A 15,431-nucleotide genomic window follows, 5' to 3' on the forward strand; every position below is an offset into this window, starting at 1 on the left:
TGCAGTGAAAGCAGTGCCTAGAGAGAAATTTATAGCATAGAATACATATATTAGAAAAAAGGAAAAATCCAAAATCAATCATCTAAGCTTCCACCTTAGGTAACTAGGAAAAGAAGAGCAAATTAAATCCAAAGTAGGCAAAAGAAAAGAAATAATAAAAATCACAACAGAAATCAGTGCAACTGAAGAGGCAATCAATAGAGAAAATCTTTGAAAAGACCAATAAAGTTGATAAGCCTCTAGCCTAAGAAAAAGAGAGAGAAAATACAAATTACTAATATCAGAAATGAGAGAGGGGATATTATTAAAGATCTCACAGCCATTAAAAGGATCATAATGAAATATTACAAACAACTCTATGCCCACAAATTTGATAACCTAGATGAAATGAACCAATTCTTTGAAAGACACAGTCTGCCAAAAGAACAAATAGAGTCTGAATAGGCTTATATATGTATATATATAAGGCTTATATATATAATAGGCTTATATATGTATATATATAAAATTAATACAGAAAGCACGAGGTTCATGGGTTTAATGGTGAATTCCTATCAAACATTTAGGGACAAAATTATACAAATTCTCTACAATCTCTTCCAGAACACGACAGCAGACAGAATACTTCCTAATTCATTCTTTCAGGCCAGCATTACACTAATACCAAAATCTTACAAAGACATTACAATAAAACCACAGACCAATATCTCTCATGAACATAAATGCAAAAATCCTTAAAAAAATTAGCAAATTGAATCCAACATTGTATAAAAAGAATTAGGCACCACACCCAAGTTGGTTTTATCATGATATGTAAGGCTGGTTCCAATCTAAAAATCCATTAATGTAATCGCTCACATGGTTAGGATAATGAAAGAAAATCACAGGATCATATCAAGAGATGCAGAAAAAGCATTTGACAAAATCCAGCACCATTCATGATAAAAACTCTCAGCAAACTAGAAATAGAGGGGAACTTCCTCAAGTTGATAAAGAACGTCTACAAGAAACCTACAGCTAAGATCATACTTAATGGTGAGAAACTTGAAGCTTTCCTACTAAGATCAGGAACAAGGCAAGGATGTCCCCTCTCATCACTGCTTTTCAATATCATACTGGAAGTCCTAGTTTATGAAATAAGAAAAGGAAATAAAAAGCATACAGATCGGGAAGGAAGAAATAAGCTGTCCTTATTTGCATATGACATGTTTGTTTATATAGAAAATATGGAAAAAATTTACCAAAAATACTTCTAGAACTAATAAGTGATTATAGCAAGATTGCAGGATATAAGGTTAATATGCAAAGTCAGTTGCTTTCTTATATACCAGCAATGCACAGGTGGAATTTGAAATTAAAAACGTATTACCATTTACATTAACACCCCCCCCCAAAGGAATAGTTTGGTGTAACTCTAAGAAAATATATACAAGATCTATATGACAGAAACTATAAAAATCTGATAAAGTATATCAAAGAAGAACTAGATAAGTGAAGAGATAGATATTCCATGTTCATGGATAGAAGATTCAATATTGTCAAAATGTCAGCTCTTTCCAACTTGATCTATAGAGTCATCTCATCACAATCAAAATCCCAGCAAGTTATTTTGTGAATGTTGACAAACTGATTCTAAAGTTTATGTGAAAGGGAAAAAGACCCAGAATAGCAAACTCAATATTGAAGAAGAACGAAGTTGGAGGACTAACAATACCTGAGTTCAAGACTCACTATAAAACCACAGTAATCAAGACAGTGTGGTATTTGTGAAAGAACAGACAAATAGATCTGTGGAATAGAATAGAGAGCCCAGAAATAGACCCACATAAATATAGCCAACTGATCTTTGACAAAGGAGCAAAGGCAATACAAATCGCTGACAGATGGAGCAAAGATAGTCTTTTCAACAAATGGTACTATTACCGAGTCCAAGCTCTTACTGCTTGCCTCACAACAGGCCAATAAATCGAGAGACGAGTGGTTAGGGCAAGGAATAGCGACTTTATTCAGAAAGCCAGCAGACTGAGAAGATGGTGTCCCAAAGAACCATCTTGCCTCAGTTAGAACTCAGGCTTCTTTTGTGCTAAAAGGGGAGAGGGGTGTGGCTGGTTGTTGTAAACTTCTTGGTGCTGGAATCCTTTGTTCTTGCAGCTGTCCAGGTAGGTCTGGTCACAATATTCCTATAAACCTCCAACAAGACAAATGTTATTCTCTGTTCCGCAACTTTTTATCTCTATATGAATGGAAAAGTGTTACAGCTTTAAAGGTCAGAGCCTTGAGAATGGGCTATCCTGTATATTTCAGGCTATAGGCAACATTCTTTTATAAAAGGTGCAGAGCCAGCATGACTAAGCACAGGCAAGAGAGCACAAGGGTTAGAGCTAAAGGAATAGATTCAACATGGAGTCAAGTTTGTTCTTCTCTGTTATAGTACTGGAACAACTGGATGCCCACAGGCACGTGTGCACACTCACACACACACACACACATCTAGACACAGACGTTACATTCTTCACAAAAATTAACTCAAGATGGATCAAAGACCTAAGTGTACAACACAAAACTATAAGAGTCCTAGAACAGAGGAGAAAATCTAGGTACTCTGGGGTGATGACTTATTAAATATAACACCAAAAGCACAATCCATGAGAGAAACAATTGATAAGCTGGACTTAATTAAAATTAAAAATCTGCTCTGTGAATGAAAATGTCAAGAAAATGAGAAGACAAGCCACAGACTGGGATGAAATACTTGCAAGACACATTTGATAAAGGATCCTTAAAACTCAACAATAAGAAAATAAGCAATGTTATTTAAAAATGGGCAAAAGACCTGAAGATGCCTCACCAAAGAAGATGTATAGATGAAAATTAAGCAGGTGAAAAGATATTCAACATCATATGTCATCAGGGAAATGCAAAGCAAAATAACAATGAGAGACTACACATGTATTAGAATGGCTAAAATCCAAAACACTGAAAACACCAAATGCTGGAGAGGATATGGAGCAATAGGAACTCTCATTCATGGCTGATGGGAATGCAACATGGTACAGCTGCTTTGGAAGACATTTTAATGGTTTCTTACAAAACTACTCTTACCATATGATACAGCAATCATGCTCCTTGGTATTTACCCAGAGGAGCTGAAAACTTATGGCAAAACCTGCACGTGGATGTTTATAGCAGCTTTAGCCATAATTGGCAAAACTTGGAAGCAACCAAAACGTCCTTCCATAGGTGAGTGGATAAAGTGTGGTACGTCCAGATAATGGACTATTATTCAGCATCAGAAAGAAATGAGCTGCCAAGCCTTGAAAAGACATGAAGGAACCTTAAGTGTATATTACTAAGTGAAAAAGTCAATCTGAAAAGGCAACATACTGTATGATTTCAACTATATGATATCCTGGAAAACTATAGAGAGAGTAAAAAGATAAGTTGTTGCTAGGGGTTAGGTGGGAGGGAGGGATGAATAGCCAGAGTTCAGAAGATTTTTAGGGCAGTGTAACTATTCTGTATGATACTACAGGGGTGGATGCATGTTATTATACATCTGTCAAAACGGACAGAATGTACAACACATAGAGTGAACCCTACTATAAGCCGTGGACTTTGAGTGATGATGATGTGTTAATGCAGGTTCATCAGTTGTAATAAATCCACCACTCTGGTAAAGGGATATTGATAGGGAGGCTGTGGGTGTGTGGGGACAAGGATCATAAAGGAAATTTTTGTACTTCCTGCTCAATTTTGCTATGAACCTGACACTGCTCTAAAAAAATATTATTAATTTAAAATTTTTAATAATAAAATTTTAAAAATCAATTGTATTTCTACATGCTAGAACAGAACCAGAAATTCAAATTGAAAATATCATTTACATAGCATCAAAAAGGATGGTTCCTTGAACTTCCCTGGTGGCTCAGTGGTTGAGAATCCGCCTGCCAATGCAAGGGACACGGGTTCAAGCCCTGGTCCACGAAGATCCCACATGCCGTGGAGCAACTAAGCCCGTGTACCACATCTACTGAAGCCCACGCGCCTAGAGCCCACGTGCCACAACTACTAAGCCCATGTGCTGCAACTACTGAAGCCAGCGCGCCTAGAGCCCGTGCTCCGCAACGAGAAGCCACCGCAATGAGGAGCCCGCGCACCACAACGAGAGAAAGCCCAAGTGCAGTAAAAAAAGACCCAACTGCAGCCAAAAAGTAAATAAAAATTTTTTAAAAAGGTATGGTTCCTCCTTCCCCATGATTTTAGGGATAAATTTGAGACATAAATTTGACAAAAGATCAAACATTTTTGAAATTATATAACACCTAAATAAATGGTGAGGTTTACTTTGTTCAAGGGTCATATGATTCAATATTATTAACACATAAATTCTTCCCACATTGACCTATAGGTTCCATGCAACTCCAACAAAAATCCCAGTTTTTTAATAGAAAATGACAAGCTGGCTTTAAAATTCATATTGAAAGAGAAGAGCCCAAACAACTTTGAAAGAAAACAAAATTGGAGGCCAAACACTACCCGCTTTCAAGACTCATTATAGTTAGAGTAATTAAGACAACGTCGTGTTTTTATAGTTAGAAAAATAGATTGGGGAACAGAAATATTAAGTGTTAGACCCACACATATAAGGACAACTGATTTTTGACAGAGGTGCAAAGGCTATTCCGTGGAAAAAATACAGCTCTTTCAACAAATAGTGGTAGATATCCATATGACAAAAAGTTACCTAAGATCCACACTTCGCATCATATCCAAAAATTAGCTCAAAATGAATCATAGACCTAAAACATAAAACCTTCATTCTACAACTTCTAGAATCAGAGAGAGAATCGTTGTGGCCTTAGCTCTGGCGGAGTTCTGAGCCGGAAAGCACGAGCAGTACACTCCCTCACAGCCACCGCACAGCCCGGCACTCCTCCCCACTACCGAGCGGCGGCTCCGCCCAGCCCCGCCCGGGACCCTACTCGCCCCTCCCAGCCAGCCCCGCCCCGCCCCGCCCCTCTCGTCCCGCGGCGCCTGGCGGGGCGCGCGCCCGCCCGCTTCTCCACCCGGAAGAGCCACCTGAGCCGCCAAGTTGAGGCAGTGCACGGCCCGGCGCCCCTCGGGAGCGCGGGCCCGGCCGAGCCGCCCGCGTGGCGCCTATCTCGTCCGGGCGCGAGGCGGGCCCGCTGGAGCCTGCGCGCCCCCGCGGCCGACGGCGCCTCGCGCGGCCCCACGCGCGCGCCCCGCCCCGCCCCCACCCGGGGCCTCCTCCCGCCTCTTTGGACCCCGCCGATCGGCTTGAGCTCTCCGCGCCCTTCGCCCTCGGGAGCACTGCGCCCCCGGTGACTTCTGACACCACGTATCCGCCAGTAAGTGACAGCCGCTGCCTTGTTGCACCATTATTTATTTTTCCCACAGTGCGTCCCAAGTCTCGCCCACACCTGGTTAGTTCCAAAACTATTCAACTCTGGGACCAGACCGGCGACGGAGCTGCCCGCAGCCGAGCCTGGGAAGTGTCAGAGACCTGCCGAGTTGTTGTAGGGTATGGGCTACGTCCAGAGACGGAAGTGTGGAAAGCAGTTCTCCGGGTACAAGTCGGCTCCACGTTTGCCGAGCGCCCGCGGCTAGCCAGGCATGGAGGAGGCGCCGACCTGAAGCGGGCGGGCAGGGGCGGTGCCAGCGGGGCGGGTCTTAGGACGCGGAGGGGCGTGGCTCCCGGAGGGGCGGTGCGGCGGGTGGCGGGCTGCGGTTACCAGGGATCCAGCTAGATTGCCGCTGGTGCATCCTCCCGGATTTTTCTTGTTGGCACTTTAGTCAAGAGGATAAGGTGGCACAACTTGGCTTTATTTATTTTGTCTTCAAATGTTGCATAAGAAAAAGGAAAAGGAGCTTGAAAGTTGTAAAACACTGCCACCAGTCAATCTGGGTGAGCATGTTTCTAGCGTTTGCAAACTGCTAAGAAATATTTGATCAGTCAGTTGTGCCCAGGTATTGAAAGTGAATGCTGTTTATTTTAGTGATGCTATTTCAAAAAGACTAGGCGAAATTTAATCTGATCTTAATCTGAACCATGAATTCTGCGGCTGTCCCCTTCCTGCCCTGTGTGGAGCTGCCTTTTAAATTGCTAAATTTGTGGCTCCAAATTTAATATGCATTTATAGAATCTTAGAGATTATCTTATAGCCACTCTTGGGATTCCAGATTTTTTTTTTTTTTTAGCAAAGGCCACATCGTGAATATACTGTATGATTAGTTGTTCCTTCCCAAGTGCTTTTTCTGCTTTATGCTTAGGTGAATTTATATTACCTAACCCAAACTAAATACTTACCAATGTAGTGGCCTACACATCTCTTAATCTCACATTGTTATCCTGTAGGTGTCAGGATTCTTGACCTAACTGTGGTATACCGTGCCCCCCCCTCCTTTCACACCTTCTAGTAGATTCCCAGAGAAGGCAAATATTGCTAATAGCACGTGTAATACATATTTAGGATGCTAAACTGTGAATGTCATAATCTTCTTTAATCTTTCTGTTTCTAAAGCCTAGTACAATAAATGTTGGTTGAACGAAATTAGTCAAAGGACACTTATCCTTTGACTAATAAGAATTTCTTAAATGATCCATTTGGACAGTTTATTTGTAACTGTCCATTGCCACATCTGGGATTGTCACTCCATTTAAATTTAATCCTTCTCTCCTTTGTGCTCCTATTTGTATTGCATTTTTACCACTGTTAGAGCACCGTTTCATTTGATCTGTTCCTTGGTTCTTTGAGGGCATAGAGGACCTTTTATTGTGCTTTTTTCATTTCCCAGAATAGTGCCTTGTACATGGTAGATATCTACGTGTATACATGAAAATAGAATGGGGATAGGCCCTTTTAATCTGTAGGTGCAAATTAAAAAATATATACATATAGCCAGGAATGAATATACTGTATTTACTTTCAATCGTAGTGATTTATTATTTAGAGACCAATTTCCTTTCCTCAGTTTAATGATCTAGTTTTTTTTAGACTCTTGACAGCTGTTTTTGCTGAAGCCAATTGTTTTCCTAGGTTAGAAAAAGAAAATAGGAAAAAGTTCACCTCCAAATGTAAATTTCTAAAGCCAATTTGTTAACTATTTAAGTCAGAATTGGCTACCAATCTGAATAGTAGCGTGTGTTCCGTTTAAGTAGCAGAATACAAATGAAAGTGTGTGTGTGCACGTGTGTGTAACTAGGTTGTGGGGAGACAGAGAGAAAGATACGTTTTTTATGTGAATAAAATGTAGAACCAGGATGCTTGCAAAGAACTCTACTGGGAGTAACTTAAACCAAAAGACTGGCATTTAAGATTTTATACTTGAGAGCAAACGCATATATGGAATCTGATTAAAGAAAAGTCAAAGGCCTTTTACATGACGTATTATAGGGTTAAGAGGAGGAAGTTTGGGGAAAAGATATAGGAAAGGCATTGGACCATTTTGGATTTCGGTTATCAGTACTAACATAATTCTTTGACTTAAAATTAACTTCACTCACTGAAAAAAATAAATTTGATAAGTGACTGTGACTCTGTCAGATCTAATTAAGATTTGAATTCAGATAGTATTTTGAGATTAGAGTGTGACCCAAAGTCAGAATGATTTATAACCAATCTTTTTGTAAACTAGTGTATAAGTCTAGAAAATCAAAGGTATAATACAGTCCTTTGTCTTTCTTTAGTTACCTAGGTCCAAGATGAATAGCGATCAAGTTACACTGGTTGGTCAAGTGTTTGAGTCATATGTTTCGGAATACCATAAGAACGATATTCTTCTCATCTTGAAGGAAAGAGATGAAGATGCTCATTACCCAGTTGTGGTTAATGCCATGACCCTTTTTGAGACCAACATGGAAATCGGGGAATATTTCAACGCGTTCCCTAATGAAGTGCTAACTATTTTTGATAGTGCACTTCGAAGATCAGCCTTGACAATTCTCCAGTCCCTTTCTCAGCCTGAAGGTGTCTCCATGAAGCAGAATCTTCACGCCAGGATATCAGGTGAATCACTTAAGGATTTTACTGCCATGTTATTGTTGAGAAAGATTTTGAGAAATCCCAACATATATTGAATTAAAGCACTAAGAATTGACATTTATACTTAAAAATATATCCATTATGTAGTTGATGGTCACTTTTGGAAAAGAATCATGATTTTATACTGTTTTCTCTGGACATTTGGGAGGCTGGGGTACTAGCCATGCCAACTGAGAGGAGGGAGAATGTGTGGAGGCAGTATATTTGTGTGCATATTATACATATATGTATGTGTGTACAAAACTAGTTCAGCTTTCTGAGCTTTTATGACTCCTGACAATGAAAAATTGATAATTCAAAGAATTAGCAACGTGGTAGATGCTACCTAGTGATCCTCAAAACTATTTTAGGAAATTCATTATTTTTATATATCAAGTTTAACATTGTTCTGGCTACCTATTAGGCACTCAATAACTTTTTTTGAATGAATAACAGATAAAGCCTCTTAACTTTAAAGAAATTGCAGTGGAGCAATCAGCAACTTGTGGGGTCAAAGCTGTGTCTTTGAATTCCTGCACTCTTTGATTAAGTTGGAGAACACATGTACCATTTTGTTTAAAAATAAATATTTACTTTATAGTACATTTCAGAAAGGTGGGAATTTATAATCAACAAAAATGATTACTGTGATTCCAAAAAAGGTTAGGAGTCACTATAGAATTCCTTGGAGATAAATTAAGATTCAAAAAAATTCCAGACATTTAAGTGAAAAAATAGTATCTGCGATTGCACTTACTGGAATAAAATTACGAAGATTATTAATCTTCATGCATCAGACATTAGGTAATCTCTTGCTAGGATCAAGAAGAAATGTCCTCTTCTGATAATGTTGCAGAAGGATTGTTAAAAGAGGCTTTAGTTAATGTTATTGAAATGGTATTTAGCAAATGGTTTTAGGCTGTCCTTACGTTTAGACACTTTTCCATGCTCAGTTTAAACACTAAAGTTCTGTCTGCCTAAGTGACCCTATTGGTTTCAGGTGAATTTAGCCTAGTTCCTCATTATTCTCTGAGAAAGTGAGTTGCAAATTATGTTACTACCATAGTAACATTCATTCTACAAACATATCCCTTGTAGGCAGGCATTTGCTAGACCCCTGGGAAACCAAAACGAATATGGTATAGTCCCTCATCTAAAGGAGTTCAAGGCTGTAGGGGAGACAGCTATATATTCAAATATTTACCATATCGTGTATGTATGCCCACAGGTACATGCATATGTACATATTAAACATAATTGTAAAGGAGCTTACTGGCAGCTTTTACTTATGCGATGCATGCATCACTCAAGGTATGTGCGAGATATATTAGCTCACAGGGCAGGGAGTGAATTGTCCTAGGGGATTCACCCAAAGGTTCAAGACTAGATGGTGAGATCAGGGAGGGATGCAGGTGTCCCAGGCAGAATGAACCAGGGATGGGAAAAGTCTGGTTTTAGGTATATTGCACCTCCATCTTGGACTCCAAACAAGGCACTGAATTATTAAAACCCAGGATGCCTCTGTGGTTCAGTCTCCTTAGGAACATTGCATTGCCCTTTGTCTTCTAGGATTTTTATTGGTCTAAAGTTCACTTGCTATTCTCAGTAGTTTTGATGAAAGGTATTCAAATACGCGGTTAGCATCAAAGTATTGAATAAATGAGGAAGAAAAAAAAGCCCTCACCTGTTATTTAAAGTAGTGTTTCTCAAACATTAATGGGCATCAGAATCACCTGTAGGGCTTATTAAAGCGCCGATTGCTGGGCCCCACCCCCAGAGTTTCTCACTGAAGAGGTCTGGCCTAGGGTCCAAGAATTTGCACTTCTCAAAGCTCTGAGGCTGATGCCGATTTCCAGGGACTGCACGCTGGAAACCATGGACCTGAAGTAATTGATCTGGACATATCTCTAACACAGATGTGGACATGTCTCTGTTTTAAATAAAAATTTATTTATTTTTATCAGTGAATGAGTCAGATAATGACAAAGGTTTTTGTTGTTTAGCACTAGTGGTGGCTTAGTGCCTGATGTACCCTGCTTCACTGGGGTAGTTGAAGAACACACTTAGTAGCATATAGTAAGACAGAAAGATTAAAATGAATTGACATTTCTATCAAGACACTGTCCCTTACCCTTTTTTAGTTCTAGGGTTTTGATTGTTGTGGTCAGTTCTGCTTAACATTATGTTACTTTTATCTCTGTCTTTATATTATAAATTTACTTAAAAAATTGTAATATGAAAGTAAAGAATCTGAAGATCCAAAAATGTACTCACCTCTACTATCCTTTTCTTAAAATAATATAGTTACTTTACTATACAAAATAAACCACTTAATGGTAATGATATCATGTTTTAGGCTAATTTGCTTGATTCTAAAAAAAAAAAGTTTATCCTAACAGGTACCATATACATGATTCCATTCAGTAAGATAAGAACATTAAGGATGGCATATTGCCCCGTATTATAAAAGTATAGAAGATAATGAAAAGCTAATCTTAGAAAAATTGGTTGTAAATGTTTACATAGTTTTTTCTTTAGAGGTGCTGTAATTGGGTTTAGACACAGGCCCCTTGTTGGAGGTGGGCAGCAGGGAATTCACTCTTGCTGGCCACACTTCAGGAGGGACACAGAGAGGGTTGGTGAGCATATGAGGGACCCTTGTGGCTGAGCCTGACGCCCTCCACCTCTCACCTGCCTTCTTCCTGAGTGTGTAATATCTCTCCAGCACATCTCCTTATGCTGATTGAAATAAAATCAGTATTGCATAGACTTGTCATGACCCAGCGTGCACAGGCCTGAGTTATCATGTGCAAGGAAAGGGAAGGTGTCTCTGGACCTAAGGAGTATCTTCTTTTTCACTCTTCCTGGCAGAAGTTTCCTCCAGATATAAGAAGCATCTTTTATGCAATGATGCATTCATTTGACCATTTTGCTTAGCTGTTCCATTTGTGTCTGTGTGAGGGTGCTAGCCTGGACTTAGGGAAGTTTTCTTGCAAAAGGATAAACTTGAGTATACTCTTCCTGGCTGAGTGAACTGGGGAGAGTTCTCCAGACAAAGTAGCATGCCTAAGGAAAGCTACAGAGGTACCATGAAATGCACAGAAAAATTCATGCACTTTGTCTGGACTAGGAGGTTGGAGGCCAGATGTGATAAAGGGAAGGCTAGAGAGAGAGGGAAAGCCCATTTCCCCTTCTCTTATTCACTAATTTTCTCCTTATCTAGAAGCGCTTAATAAAGCACTGGGCTGGGTACAGAGTAGCATGAAAAGGATCTCAAGAAGTGACACTACCCTCCAGATACAAAACGGTTAAGGAGCAGTGCAAAGCAATACGTGACTAAGGTCCTAAATGACTGGTCCAGGCAGTAAGTGATTATGAATGTCCCTGTCATGTTGTCATAGCATTTGGGGCAGGTCGTGTAGGATGTGATCTAAACAGGAGCTGAGTAGGCAATAAGAGACGTTAGGGCATTACTATTAAATGAAAGGAGGAGAGGGAGGTTTAGCGACTGTTCCCACAATGTAAGCCCCTTTTTCTGTTCTTAGAGGTAATGATATGCAAGTCAATAGATCTATGGGACTGAGGATTTAAATAAGAGGTTCTTCAGGGTTTTATGTTGAGAAAGTTACAAATCCTCTTCAGAAAATGCAGGTGTATATATATTTAAATTTCTGCCTGAATTTCAAGAGGTTCAGGGCTTTCCTAAAGCCCAACCATGGCCTCTACTCGAGAATCTAGATTTAGATGAGACGTGCATCCTGGTAAGTTAGCATCTTAGGGAGATGGGTAAGCCAGGTGCTAGAAGTCAGTCACCGACTCATACCAGCACCCCGGGGGGAAGCCTGGAGCCTATGGGGGTGTGGTGGGTGGTGGCCAGGATGACCAGGAATCCTTTCTCCCTTTCAGGAGAGAGGCCCCTCTTTCAACTCTGTGTCCCCTCTACCCTCCATCCACTCTCCTTTCATAACAGTGTTTTGACAGAATTCATGCCTTCTTTAGCATAACCTTCCCCCATTCACCCTTTCACCTCCACCACACTGAACGCACCCTCCCCCGCCTTCCCAGTGACTGCCTCATGGCCAGACTGAGGGACAAGTGTCGGGATTTCTCTTCCTTTATTTCCCTGCTGGATTTGTTACTGTTGCCTCCTCCCCCTTTATGAAACTCCAGCCTTGGCCCCGCTGACAGCACTGTCTTGCCCTTTCCTCCCTCTCTAGCGGTGGCTTTTCTCCCTGCTCTGGGAGCCTCTTCCTTTACTGGTCCTGTAGGTGGTAGGTTCTCAGGGTTCAGATGTGGCCATCTGCTCCTGAATCCTGCACTCTCTTCCTGATGGGGTGGCCTCCATTCTGAACCTAGGCTTCAGCTGCCACTTATAGAGCAACAAGTGCCAACTTGATTGATTGATTGCTTGATTTCCAGAATCTGTCTCTTAAGCTCTGTATTCAGATATCCTCTTGTCCGTCAGATGTTTCAAACTAGAGATATCTTCTTGCAAACTCAGTGTATCAAAAAGTGTAGTCATGATTTCCCTCCCCTCTCTGTGCCCCCCTCCATCTGAAAATCCTATTTCCTTATTTATTCTTTCAATAGATATTTACTAATTGACTACCACGTGCCTTCCAGAATTCCATGACTTGGTTAATGGAACCAGAGAACTAGGAGTCACTCTAAATTTCACCCTCTTCCTTATACCTTATCTCTAATTGGTTTCAAAGCTCATGTAGTATCTTTAACATCTATTCCTCCCCTCTTCCTTGCCTTCCTTTCATCTATCTTTCTTTCAAGTTTTTTCTTTTTTAATGCTTACTATTTATAAAGCGATGATAATATAGTAGCGAATAAAATTTACCTCTGCCCTGCCCCCATGGAGTTTATATTCTAGTGTGGAAACATAATAATTATGTATTCTTTTTATTTAAATTGTGGTAAGTGGTATGAAGGAGAAGAACAGTGTGTTAAGGCACATAAAAGAGGGAATTTAACCTGAAATGGGTTAAAGAAAGATTTCATTAAGAAAATTATGTTTAAGCCAACCTTTTAAGGGGGAAAATGATAAGATTACATATAAGAACTAAGGTTTAAATAGTGCTTGCTATGTGCAAGTTACTTTTCCAAGAAACTTTATATGAATTATTTTAATCTTCTTGTGATCCTATGAGGTAGGTTTTGTTGTTATTGCCATATTACAGGAGGGAAATCTGAGAGGTTATAATTTGGCCACGGTCACACAGCTAGTGCGTGATAGAGCTGTGACTCAACTCATTCATTCTGGCTCCACAGTATGTATTCTGAACCCTTATGTTGCTTCTTAGTGTGGCCATTTTTGAGGGACAGAGTAGGGAGGAGAGTGTCAGGCAAAGCAGACACTGTATGAGAGCATTTGAGTGCCCAGAGGGCTTGGTGTGAGAAGAATCCCGTCACAAAACGTCCTGTGGTCCAGTCCCACATTTGGTTCCTTATTCTTAGATCTGGGGGCAGCATGGAAGGGTTTAAGTGGAGGAGATTAAAAGTTAGGCCTTCGTTATTTCTTGCCTGGATTACTATAGAAGCACCAGGGAATATGGTGTTTTACTCTTCCATTTGAAGATGCTATTCAGAGTAAGACAAAATCAATTTAAAAGTAGCTTTTTAGGTGGGATAGGGAGGGTGGGAGGGAGGGAGACACAAGAGGGAAGAGATATGGGAACATATGTATATGTATAACTGATTCACTTTGTTATAAAGCAGAAACTAACACACCATTGTAAAGCAATTATACTCAAAGATGTTAAAAAAAAAGAAATGAAAAGAAATAGCTTTTTAGGAAAAAACTACAATAAAATTATACATAGCTTCATTTTTAAACTGAAGTTTGTTTTTAGGACAAAAATAGCAAGCATCTAACTAAATAATTATGTTAAGACCTCATTCGTTATGTGTATGACTTTATCATATTGAACATCCAGAGTCCGCTGAATTGCACTGGGCCGTCTGTGGTTTGTTTCACTGGGCATTCTGCTGTATGCATGGCATCGGAGTAACATAGCACTCTCCATAACCCAGTTCTTGTGATCTTAGTTTTTCTTAAGTTTTAATATATTGACAGTAGAATTTAAACTGAACAATCAATTTGCATCTGAAGCAGAGCTAGGAATGAGAGGAGTAGAAATGGGATGAAAAATGGTATTTCTTTAGGAGCCAAGAAAGAGAGAATGGATGTTTAAAAAATCTAAGTGTTTTCAAAAATATAATTGTTGTGAAGTTCTCTAACCCATCACTTTTTTTTCCTATTCTCCTCCTCACTTTGCTCATCTTTCTCAGAAGTTTTTTTTTTTAATTAATTAATTAATTTATTTATGGCTGTGTTGGGTCTTCATTTCTGTGCGAGGGTTTTCTCTAGTTGTGGCAAGCGGGGGCCACTCTTCATCGCGGTGCGCGGGCCTCTCACTATCACGGCCTCTCTTGTTGCGGAGCACAGGCTCCAGACGTGCAGGCTCAGTAATTGTGGCTCACAGGCCCAGTTGCTCCGCGGCATGTGGGATCTTCCCAGACCAGGGCTCGAACCCGTGTGCCCTGCATTGGCAGGCAGACTCTCAACCACTGCGCCACCAGGGAAGCCCTCAGAAGTAATTTTGATAGATTTTGTTTATACTTTAAGAAGCAAATTGGGTTAATAATCCTGTTTCCCACTTGAGTATCCTTTTATATACTTACAATAGAGAACGCTTAGTGATTCTTTGAAAACTTAAAAATTAAAATTATTATAAAAAGTATATTCAACCCAGCAATCCTACTCCTAGGTGTATGCCCAAGATAATTGAAAACAGGTATTCAAACAAAAACTTGCACATAAATGTTTGTAGTAACATTATTCATAATAGGAGAAAAATGTAAACAACCCAAATGTCCATCAATTGATGAATGTATAAACAAAATGTGGTATATCCATACAGTGGAATATTCAGCCATAAAAAGGAACGAAGAACTGATACATGTTACAACATGGGTGAATCTTGAAAATGTATGCTAAGTAGAAGAAGCCAGACACAAAAGGGTGCATATTTTATGATTCCATTTACATGAAATGTCCAGAATAGGTAAATCCTTAGAGACATAAAGTAGCTTAGTGGTTGCCAGAGGCTCAGGGGAGGGGGTATAGAGACTGTCTGCTACTGCGAACAGGGTTTCTTTTTGAAGCAGTGAAAATATTCTGGAATTAGATAGTGGTGATGATTGTATAACCTTGTGAATGTACTAATAACCACTGAATTATATACTTTAAAAAGGCAAATTTATGGTACCTAAATTATATCCTAATTTTTAAAAAGCATTCATGTGGGGAGGAAGAAAAAGGTAATTGAGAATCTGCAAGCATTGTGAAGATGTGTTGCCATAATGTACATCTAATTA

At 39.8% G+C, this 15,431-nt stretch overlaps 1 protein-coding gene across 2 annotated transcripts in view; it reads left to right on the forward strand.

The window, feature by feature from the left end:
• Positions 1–5,217: 5,217 nt before the first annotated feature.
• The window catches only part of MCM9 (minichromosome maintenance 9 homologous recombination repair factor), an 84,857-nt gene continuing 74,643 nt past the window's right edge, over positions 5,218–15,431 (forward strand). For both annotated transcript variants that reach the window (XM_059941327.1, XM_059941328.1), the window contains exons 1-2: positions 5,218–5,369; positions 7,709–8,027. In XM_059941327.1, coding sequence (XP_059797310.1) covers positions 7,724–8,027 — 304 coding nt within the window. In that variant the 5' untranslated portion in view covers positions 5,218–5,369; positions 7,709–7,723. The remainder of the gene's footprint in view (positions 5,370–7,708; positions 8,028–15,431) is intronic.

Source organism: Balaenoptera ricei, chromosome 12, assembly GCF_028023285.1.
Source record: "Balaenoptera ricei isolate mBalRic1 chromosome 12, mBalRic1.hap2, whole genome shotgun sequence".
Taxonomy (NCBI): Eukaryota; Metazoa; Chordata; class Mammalia; order Artiodactyla; family Balaenopteridae; genus Balaenoptera; species Balaenoptera ricei.